We start from the raw sequence: 11012 nt of genomic DNA, 5'->3' as shown, positions 1-11012 counted from the left end.
ACTAAATTACCCTTTACTATTTACCTTCAAACTTCATAAGAGGAAATCCAATTTAGAAGAAGAAGCTATTTGTATGGAGAAAAAGAAAAAGAACAAACCCAATGTTTACGAATTTGAACGATTAATAAGAAAATCAAGAAGAAGAACACTCAAAGTTGATTTCAGATGCATTAGAGTTTAAAGGAAAGGAAAATAAAGGAAAAGAAGAATGCAAATCCAAATTGACTAACAAAATCTTCATGAGAGTCCAACGACAGGGACTAAACCGTTCACCAAGAAAAACGTTAATCACTAAACAGTTTATCGAGAAAAACATTAGAGATTTTGTCGCGTGTTTTTAAAAATACAGGGACCAAACAATGTGTTTTGTCAAAATATGAGGACTAATAAATTAATTACCCTTAAATTTATGAAAAAGTTATAAGTGGAAGAATTTCTTTTTATAGAAGGGCAAGGATGTAAAAGGGTAAGAGAAGGGCAAAAACGGAAATCCAAGCTAAAGAAAAGTAGAGAAACAAGCTATACGTTCTCTTATTTTGCTCCTAATTATAATTCAACTTTCATTCTCTCTCTAAATCTCCATTACCCAAACCCTCTTAAAAAACAAAAACAACGAAAGGTGGTAGATGCATGACCTTCTCTCTCTCTCTTCTGTTCTTCATCCTTACCACCTTCTCTTCTTTTCTAATTCGCATTCAATTATATCTCTTTAATTTCCTGTTTTCTTCTTCTTCTTTCAATTTCAGAATTCACCTCCAACTCTTTCTACTCTTACTTCAGGTAAAACAAAAGTTCGGTGCCGGTTTTCTTCTTCTTCTTCTTCTTCTTCTTCTTCTTCTTCATCTTCAACTACTACTGCTACTACTTACTGGTTTTAGATTGTTGTTGTACATGGTTTGGTTGGTGTGTCAACTTTCAACTCTTGTTTTTCTTTATTGTTTGTCTATCTGTCATGGACATTTTGTTTTTATGGGCCTCAATATGGGATAAAGTTTTAGTTTTTATCAATTTGGGCTTCATGGGTTTCTGTTTCATCTTTTGTTTTTTGTTTTTTTGTTTTTATGGGGTTTTAGTCTTCTTCCTATCTAATCCTTCATGAAAGGTGGTAGGTTGATGATGGGGGTTGACTTCTTTACTAAAACCAGAACTTAGAAGATAGATAATTCCAATTCATAGCTATTCATCTTCACAATTCTATTTCCGTTTTGTTCTATCTGCTCTCTGGTTTGAGTTTCAGTATCATCTTCTATTGTTAAAAAGTTTGTCGAGCAAGAAGAAGTTGCTTGCCTTCCGTAATTTGTTTGTTCACACTCTGTTGATTGAATGTGGATATGGATTATGTGGTGTAAGTAATATGTATAATTGTATCTGAGCCTAACTTGAACCCTCTTTTTCCTTCACTTTTTCCAGCAATCATTGCTCAATTTTTGTCTTTATCGTCTATCTATCTTGCTGCTTAAGCTTGGCTGTGAAAGTGGTGTCACCGATAAGTTACAACTATTCGTTTTCTGTTTATATGGAAGATAAAGTTGGTACTTTTAATTGAAACTGTATAGGATGCGTTTGCTATATAACTGTGGCACTTAGATGACCTTCACTCCCTCTGATTCTTTGGGACTTTTGATGGGCTAATTGGAATTAACATATGTGGATTTCATTTATCAGGCTTTGCTTATAAAGAATTTTTGCTATAGCAAATCACGTACTTAAAGTTAGTTCTTTCAATGATTATGTATGGAAATACCCATAACTTATATTTGATGTTTAGGTATTGTAAATGCTTGTATATATTATCTCTTAGAATAATTGCAAGTATGATGGATATATTAGTGTTTTGCTTCTTTCATCTGCATATTTCTTATGTTATAACTGGTCTTCCTTCTTTTTTGTTATCCAAGGAGCAATGCGGGAAATGACGAAGGAAATCCTCTAAGCCACTGTGGACTAAGACAAAGATTGTAATCCACAATGGTTAGCTTACGAAGGCGTAAACTCTTGGGACTATGTGCTGGTAAATGCTAATGGAACTGAAATTTAAACATTTGATTGCGTATATTGAATTATAAAAATCGTATGGTCCTAGTCCTTTAGCTTGCTCATTTGTTAAGTAGAAGTTCGCCAATGAAATTTGATAGTTGTTTTATGATATTTTTGTGTTAGTGCATGTTTATAGTATGATATCTTCTATGTCTAACTTAAGCCAAGTGTTGAAGTAATTCTTTTTTATCATGCCTGAATACCATGTTTAAACGTGGTGGTCTTTGTAGGGAGAAATTCTTTCTTGACTCCTCTTCCGAGATTTTTTGAAAATGGAATTGCTCCTGTAAACTCTGCTCAGAATTCCAGGTCTGTCAGCGTACATCCCTTGCCATCAGATGACATAATGAATCCAGGGGAGGTAAGAATAGCTTTTTCATTTGTATATGTTTAGCATGCACTTACACTTTGCTATGCTAGTTGAAGTTGTCTGTATTTACATATGTACTCTTCCAGTTTTTAGGTTTGTCAAGGACGCTTCCTTATAGATTGGGATAAGATATGCAGAACTTCTTCTTAGGGAGATTATGGAATTAGTTTCAGAAGAGATTGTTCTGCGTCTTTATAGAAGTTACACTGAACGCCGTCTAATTGATATCGTCGTTCTGTTGACGACATTAGGTTCTTAAGAGAGTCACTTTGTCATTAGCTGCTGTTATCAAAGCTCTAGATGCAATTAGTTTTGTCGAGTTTCTCAAATGCGCACGTGTGATTATGGAATGCATGATTTGCATAAGCCAATGCATATGAAAAGGAAGTTTGAGATTCTAGATTGTTAGGTGATTGTTTGATGTATCCAATGGCTGTTCTGTTCTCATGCAATGAAATGTGAGATGAAACTTATCTTCTCATTATAAAATGCAATACAAAATTTAGGTGCTTACACTGCGTTGTAGAAGATGATAGAGATTTTGTGCGGCAATTTTCTTTTTCTTGATTGTTCTTGTTTTGAGAATTCTACGAATTTACTTGTATTGGTGTTTTCCAGAAAACCATCACCAGAGTAGGAGCTGGTTCGTCAATTATATCGGTTTCTAGCTCATCAAAGGAGCTGCAATCTCAGCCATATCCAGGTTTATTTAATATTTGACCATTAAAAAATGTTAAATGTTGCTGATCAATGTCTTTAATTAGTATTCGGTTTCTTCGCTGAACTAGCTTGCATAGATATAACATAGATCATCATTACAGTAGATAGACTTGCAAATTGACCACCTTTATATAGTTTTCATACAGGGTAATTGCAACATTATGGAAAGACATGATGCACAAAAAGATAGAGCTGTAACAAGAATGGAAATAATATAATGATATAAAAGCTTCTTAATACTCCTATTCGTGGAAGATTATATTTTTAATCTAGAGTCTTATTTGGGTATTTAATTGAATCTTTTGCTTCTGTCATTAATCTTGTGAATCTGAAAGTTCCAAACAGATTAGGTTGATCTAAGATCATTAAAATCTGAACTAGGAAACATGTGTCAGATGACATTGGATCTCCCCACTTATGCGGAGGGTGGGGACAGAGGCGTCTGCATGCACGTAAGTGGGAGAGAGAAAGATAGAGATTGGAGTTTGTCTTATCTTGAACGTTGACAAAGGGTAAAGGGAGATATAACTAACCTAATCAATTTGGTAGTTTTACTAAATATATGGAGGACATTTTTTATTTTTTATTTTTTGATAAAATTATAATGGAGTTACCTATTTTTGCAAATTACTGATGTATGTATATTTGCTAATAAGTTTAAAATGTCTAATAAATTTGTCAATGGTTGTTTATTGGGTCTCTCTTTGAGTGCACGTATGAAGAATTGTGTATGAAGTAAGAGCTATCTATGTTTTTATATGGCATTTGCATGGCAAGCTAAACAAAGTTTCCCGCGTCATGGTTGTATCTTTGCATCGTTCTAAAAACAAAGTGAACTGAATGAAACCTTGCATGTCCCTGATAGGAGGATGATTATTTCCTTGATACAACTTTTCTCGTATTTATATTAATACAAGTATTGAATTGCGTCATAAACTTTCTCCTTCATGTCTAGCTTGCTAAAGACAAACACACATATGGCCGCACGCACCTAAAGGGCTTGACTACATGGATGACACACTAATGTTCAGCAATAAATTGTTTCTGAAGAAGTTGCTGTCTTTCCATTACTTCTAATAGTAAATTTGAACTCTTTTTCTCTTTCATTTCTTAATTCAATTTTGTTTTGGGAAATATTGCTCCATTATGGTTAATGCATCTGCGAACTTGTCATCATATTCCTACTCAAGTAAGGTTTTAATCTGCTCAATTATGATTGTTCCTTTTTTTCCCTCTCCTTGGTTTGATGTGGTCGGAGAGGGGTTAGGTTTCGTGTCCTTTAGGTTATGATTGTATAATATGGCATCCTACTAATTTAACCCTTATTTAAAAAAATGGTGCATAAGGTGTGGATCTGATTTTTTTCTGCTTTTTATTGTTCTGATAGATAAGATAATCAGTGTGGGAGTATATTAATGTGGGTTCTTCCTGAGCTGCATTCTCTTTTCTATTTTGTAGGGCAACCAATTAAACGCAGAAAACGACACAGGAGAAAGCATGTCCAAAACCAAGAACCATGCTTAATGAGAGGAGTCTATTTCAAAAATATGAAATGGCAGGCAGCAATTAAAGTTGACAAGAAGCAAATCCATTTAGGGACCGTGGGTTCACAAGAAGAGGCTGCTCATTTGTATGACAGGTAGCATCCTCGAACTAGTCATTTTTCTGAATGATTCTTGTTTCTACGAGTATCATATGCTACAAAAATTTAATATTGGTAGATCATGTATCAAAAGTCTGCTCATTTTTTCTGAGGTTCATGTGGATAGGGTTATTTTGGATCATGTTTCTTATGTTTGTGCTCTTGTTCTGTGCATCTCCATACCCGAGCGAATTCAACAGGTAGGAGGAATATAAATCTATACATAATTTACGCTTTTAGTTATATGACTCACTAAATAGAAATGTTATACTTGAGGAGGATTCATATGATAAAGTTAAATGAGTAGGATATATTGGAAAAAATACAACAAAAAAACTGATGAACTTTTTTAGGTTATAAAGCCTCGAACTTATTAGTCTTCTTAGCTTTTCCCGAGTTTGATCCGGACGTCTGCTCAACCTTGAACCAATTAGTCGAATCCATCTACCAAGAAAACGGTCCTTGCTTTGTGTTTAATAATGACATCATTTATAGGGAGAAGATCATACTCTAATGAGCTTAGTTAGATTAGAAGCAATGACGGGAGTGTTTTGTATGTGCAGAGCTGCATTCATGTGCGGAAGGGAACCCAACTTTGAGCTGTCCGAAGAGGAGAAGCAAGAACTAAGAAGATTCAAATGGGATGAGTTTTTGGCCGTTACTCGCAGTGCAATCAATAACAAAAGTAACATTTCCCTTCTCGTCTTCTTAATCAAGCAACAACTCCCTAAATGTCCTCTAAATTATCTGTTAACAATTGATGCAGAGCACAAGAGACGGAGCGGAGCAGGATTGCAGAAGAGGTCCGAACCTACATTACAGACGGGTGATTGGGAAAGCAAGGTGGGAGTAAACAGCTTTTCAGCTTCAGAAGACTTAGATCAGCCAGATTCATCCTCATATTGAATACATAGAGTTTCAGTTGAGATTAGGCTGAATAACCAACCCTGTGCTAACAATCCATTGTTAGTTATATTGGTCTGCAAGTTTTGGTGTACAAAATTCCTAATTAGGGGCAGAAGATGGAGACCTCAATATCATACATAGGTTGAGTAAGCAGGTATTTACAGATTTAACTGAATAAAGGGTGCAGAAAGTGCAAACACTGCCTGCAACCACCACCATCAGCAGACTTGTTAAGTACATTGATACAATAGAGATATATTCCCACTTTTACCCTTTGTCGAAGCTGGAAAGCTCGCAAAGTTTGAGGAACAATAAGTAAAACTTGGCTGAAAATTCAAATGAGTATATGAATCATTAGTTATGTATTCATCTATTTATTAGTAGTGTCTAGCAATGGCGATTAAATAATATTTTAGGAATCTCCGTCCTCGTAGGGAATTTGCTTGAGTGGAAACGGGAAATCCCTATTAATTTTTCCCTTGGGTGGAGATGCGGAGGGGACGGAGATCTTTCTCTCACTTTACGGAAATCTTCATTCTCATCCACCATTGTCCATGACTGAATTTTAAAGTATTGAGATAAAAGAAGACATAATAATTGAATTAATATTATAATTTCTATTGTTATTATACGGAAAAAAAAAGTTCAAATTATACTAAACAAAACATAATTTAGAATTTGAGTAATAAGAAATGGGGCTCCCCACTGGGAGCCGAATTCCTATGAGGATGGGAAGGGAGACGATTTTTTTCCTTATTTCATTAACAACGATGGAGATTATCCATTTAGATGGAAATGAGGATGGGGAGGTTACACCACCTTGTAAAAACTGTAAAAGTGTGAAATTGCACTCTAGATAAAATGTCTAGCCATAATGAGTTAGGTCGGCTAATAACTTATTAGTTCTTTTTCAGCTCATGTTAAAATGTACTGGGTTAGGTAAAAAATAATAAATAAATAATCTTGTGAGTTGCGATTTTTTTTTATGGCGTTCTAACTTTTGAATACTGGTTCCACTATATCATATTAATGTCGTGTTTGTACTGTGTTAATTATTGAGTTAGTATTAGATTAATAAGTTAATGTGCAATATCGTTTTGAGCTTTATTAATACTCTACTATCTTATTGAGTATATGAAAATGTCCTTATTTGTCTCGAAGTATAAGTAAGGAGAAATCTAAGTGAAAGATTTTATTTTTAAGTTACACCCCAAATTAGGAGTCAAGGTTAAGAATAGGGATGATAACGAGTATTTTACCCGTGGGGATCCGGCACTACCCGACCCTAAACGGACTCCCCTTACCCTATATAAAAAGGTACGAGACGGGTATGGAATCAAAACTATTACCCGTGATATTATGGGACTGGTATGAGAATATCCCCAAGGGTTCATAAATCTTTTACATATTAAAAAATATTATTGTTTTTAGAAGTAATATGTGGGATTCAAACATCAACCTTTTGTTCTTCAACCATCGAATTATACTATTAAAACTACTTTATTCTTATCGATTAAGGTTCAATTTTTAGATGAATGATTTATTAAATTTATACTTCGTTAAATTTGTAATATTTTATGTATTGATTCTTACGTGAATTAAATGGGAAAGATATGAGATGCAAAATGTATACCTGTTATGGTAATAGAACGGATATGGGTAATTAAAGAATAAGCGGGTAAGGGTTTGAGATTGAAAATATCTGTGGATACCCTACCTGTTGCCATTCCTAGTTAAAAACACATTAAAGTATTTTATAGACTTTTACTTTGACGACTTCAATTTGTTTCAATAAAATCATTCAACTCTGAATTTTATCTCAAATTAAGGTACTCTGACGACTTCAAAAGAAAAAATATATCGAGAAAGTAACGTGACTACCACATCAGTAATAACTAACTTTCATCGCTAGTCGAAACAATAAGTGATTGTCACGAACCGGCACGTGGTTACCACCTAGCTGTCGTGTGTTGTTTCGACTATTAATAAAAATAAAAATTACTAACTTTTACTGATGTGGCAGTCCAGTTTTTGTTCTTGAAGTTGCGTTCCTTAAAATAAAATTTAAATTTCAACGATTTTATTGAAAAAAATTGAATTTAGTGGTTTACACTTCAAAGAAAGTGTAAATTCAGTGCTGCTGACGACTACATCTTGCTTTTCCTTCATCTTCGTAAATTTTCACTGAATCAAATCAAAATCAACCCGGTTTTGTTCTTTCTTCAAAATGGTACAGGATCCAAAGCCCCAGCAAGGAGATGCCGCTCATCCGCCGCCGCCATCGCCATCGCCATCGCCATCGCCATCGCCATCATCATCTTCGTCGTTCTCTCAGAATTGGAAGGAGCGCATATTCATCCCTACACTCCTCGCAGGTTTTTCTTTTCTCTTATATTTTTCCGTACCTAAATATTCTTCTGGTTTTTGAATCTGTAAATTCGGTATTTCTTAATACAGGAATTGCGGGTGGAGGAGTTGGATTGGTGTCTAAGCATCGACATGTTCATGGTCTAGCGAACATTTCTGCTAGTTATGCTACTAATTTAGCACTTGTTACTGGTTGCTATTGCGGTAATTATTTTCTTATCTGCCTTTCTAGGACTTTTCTTTTCTGTTGTTGATTCGACTGCTTATCCAATGTCATTGCTTATGATTTTGTTTGCGCCATTTTATGTGAATTGCATTGAAAAGAATCTGGATATCGACTTTGCTTGATCTTGATGTTATTTTACAATTGAACTCTCCAGATTCGAATATTGCTTTGGTGTCCCGTAGATTAAACTAGAAAGTGCTGGGTTATATGATCACTGATACAGACCATGTAAGTGCCACTTTAGGGATTGAGAGTGGTATTTGATTTTTAATTCTTCATATCTTCCAGCGTTAGGAAAGATGCCTATGGCGAGGTTTGATGTTATTTTTTTGGAGAGAATCCTTTGAGATGCATTTAGCTATGCAAGCACTTTTTAAGTTATCCTCATTTTTGCAGGATAACTTATCTTTTTGGCTTTTGCATTTGTCAGACAATTTCTCAGGATATGGTTCTCTAATTGTGACAATCTGTAAGAACAGAATAGACTCTTCATAGCCTCTTGCTATAATTTGATATGTTGTTTCAAGTATGTGTTATGGGCTCAAAACTATGTTGCACGGATACGCCTCTTTAGTAGTGTTTCTGTGATTCGTGTCTGTTTCTGTTTCCATTTGAAGGCACTGTTTTGGAAATAACTTTTCCCGGGATCCTTTCTGTTTCCGTGCAACATAGGCTCAAAATTTGGTGAGTGATGCAAATCTAACACTGTTAAGAGAGTAAGCAAGCACAACTAAGGTGGAATCTCTTATTTGAGCAATGGTCTGAAAATCATGTAATGATGGTCATAGGTGGGTATGTAACATGTAGGAAAAATGTGAGAACTTAGAACAAGTGGCTGCTGGAATTATTGAACAATGACTAAATTTCTGTAGGAAGACTAACTGAGTTGACTTGCTAGTTTGACAAAAAAGTGTGATTTCTGTAGGGGCACGTGAATATGTGCGGGTAACTCGGAAATCAGAGCCTGATGATCTGATAAACTCTGTGGTTGCTGGGTTTGGTACTGGTGCTATTCTTGGACGTCTTCAAGGTGAAATTTCATTAGCCAAATCCCCTATATTTCATGCGTATGCTTTGGTAATAATTTAGAAAGATTTAGCTCACTTGATGTGCAGCAGATGATAAGTGAGTTGTCTCATGCACATTTCAACTTCATCCATTGAATTAGTGGAAGTCTTAGGAGACCATCTTTTAATTATTTGCATCTTCGTCTTTTTTTATCTCACTTAGACTGTAATAGTTGAATTGCTTTGGTTTTGTTTTTCTGGACATTTTAGGTGGTCAATATGGTGCCTTTCGGTACTCGATTATGTTTACTGTTGTGGGAACAACTGTTGATTTTGCTACCATTAAGTTAAGACCCATTTTTAGGAGTTTGAAAGAGAAGAAAGTTGATTGGCCGAAGTTACCAGAGTGGTCTCCGATTCAAGTACTTGACGAAGAAGCTCTTGCTGCTAAAGAAGAGAGGAAAAAGCAACTGTATTCCCAAACAACTCTTGGTAAACTAAGCAAAGAAGAGTCTTGAAATTTAAACCTGAATCGATACTATATTAACATCCTCTGCTTTTTCTGTTGATTGGATTTTGCCTATAGGATGAACTACCTTTTTGAGCATGAGTAGGAGGATCTTATTGTTTCCCTTTGTTGATACCTGCAAATAGTTGTAATCAATCCACACATGGACATTAATAAACTTGAGCACACTTGTGCTATACTAGGCAAGTTGATCATCCGGGCATGAGTTTTTTCTGACCCCTGAAATGAAGTTTACCAAGTTTATTATTCATTGTTAATAGAAATACGTGAATGCATTAGTCGTCTTGATCAACATGTAAAATTCTGGATTCAAATTTCCATTTCTAAACCATAAACCTGACAATGTTGTTTCACAGCTAGTTTTTCCACCAAACCAGGAGTCCTAAAATCCCTCTTTAAACCATAAAGTTCATCGTAGTCGATTGATTATTATAGGTAGTCGGTAGACTATCTTGTCGGAGTTAGAAGAATCTTTTCAGTTTGGTGAAAACTTTCAACCTTATAGCATTTGTTTTTAGCTCATTTTGTCACGAAACTGGGGCAACAATGACTTGAAAAATCGCTAATGGTAAATCCAGAAACACAGTCAGTTGACTATGTCCATATTATTCTAGACATTAGCGTAGCGGAGCGTTTGGTATTCTACGGGGATAGGCATAGGGGTAAATATTGGAATAGGGATAAGGATAAATATAAGATATGAGAATTTATTATCTCATGTTTGGTACATTATACTATATTACCTCTATCCAAATTTAAATAGACGCATATTATTGTAGTATCAATGTGAAATAAAATTAATTAAATTTAATCTATCATCCTGACTTGAGAAATATTTAGAACAATACTAAATTTTTAGAAAACAACAAATAGCGTAAATAATGATTATCTCACTAACAAACACCCGGTAGAAAATAACTTGTTGCTTATTGTTTACAAAACCTTTTTAACATAGAATATCAAATTTTGGAATAGAAAGGAACCACCCTTTTTAAGTGTTTTTGAGTCTAAAGACTCAACCTTCATGCTTTTTATGAGTTCATAATGTAATTAATGTAACTTCTTTTTAATAGATCTGGAGTCAAAACTAAAAATATATTTCTGATGAACTCAAATAAATATCCCCATGAAAATCATTTTGATTTTACTGGTGCGGAAAATCATTTTGACGCTTAAAGGAATTTAGAAGCCTTGTTTTCCAGTTAACA

At 34.7% G+C, this 11012-nt stretch overlaps 2 protein-coding genes across 3 annotated transcripts; both read left to right on the top strand.

Annotated features, from left to right (window-relative positions):
* The first annotated feature begins 556 nt into the window (after window positions 1-556).
* Window positions 557-6042, top strand: LOC136230643 (ethylene-responsive transcription factor-like protein At4g13040). 2 transcript variants are annotated; one of them, XM_066019774.1, is made up of 8 exons: window positions 557-619; window positions 747-780; window positions 1899-2011; window positions 2268-2398; window positions 3026-3110; window positions 4586-4766; window positions 5333-5454; window positions 5536-6042. In XM_066019774.1, exons 3-8 carry the CDS (start codon window positions 1969-1971, stop codon window positions 5673-5675), a joined length of 702 nt encoding a protein of 233 aa, XP_065875846.1. In that variant the 5' UTR covers window positions 557-619; window positions 747-780; window positions 1899-1968; the 3' UTR covers window positions 5676-6042. The 2 variants fall into 2 exon arrangements, with proteins under 2 accessions (XP_065875846.1, XP_065875845.1); XM_066019773.1 differs by lacking the exons at window positions 557-619; window positions 747-780 and adding an exon at window positions 1089-1345.
* A 1711-nt stretch (window positions 6043-7753) lies between these two features.
* LOC136228811 (uncharacterized) lies at window positions 7754-10054 on the top strand. The gene is made up of 4 exons (XM_066017291.1): window positions 7754-8050; window positions 8133-8246; window positions 9194-9298; window positions 9546-10054. The coding sequence occupies exons 1-4, from the start codon at window positions 7903-7905 to the stop codon at window positions 9791-9793; spliced, it is 615 nt and encodes a 204-aa protein (XP_065873363.1). The 5' UTR covers window positions 7754-7902; the 3' UTR covers window positions 9794-10054.
* Window positions 10055-11012: the final 958 nt, after the last annotated feature.

The sequence above is a fragment of the Euphorbia lathyris genome, chromosome 5 (assembly GCF_963576675.1).
Source record: "Euphorbia lathyris chromosome 5, ddEupLath1.1, whole genome shotgun sequence".
NCBI classification, from domain to species: Eukaryota; Viridiplantae; Streptophyta; class Magnoliopsida; order Malpighiales; family Euphorbiaceae; genus Euphorbia; species Euphorbia lathyris.
This window is presented reverse-complemented; position numbering and strand designations above follow the sequence as displayed.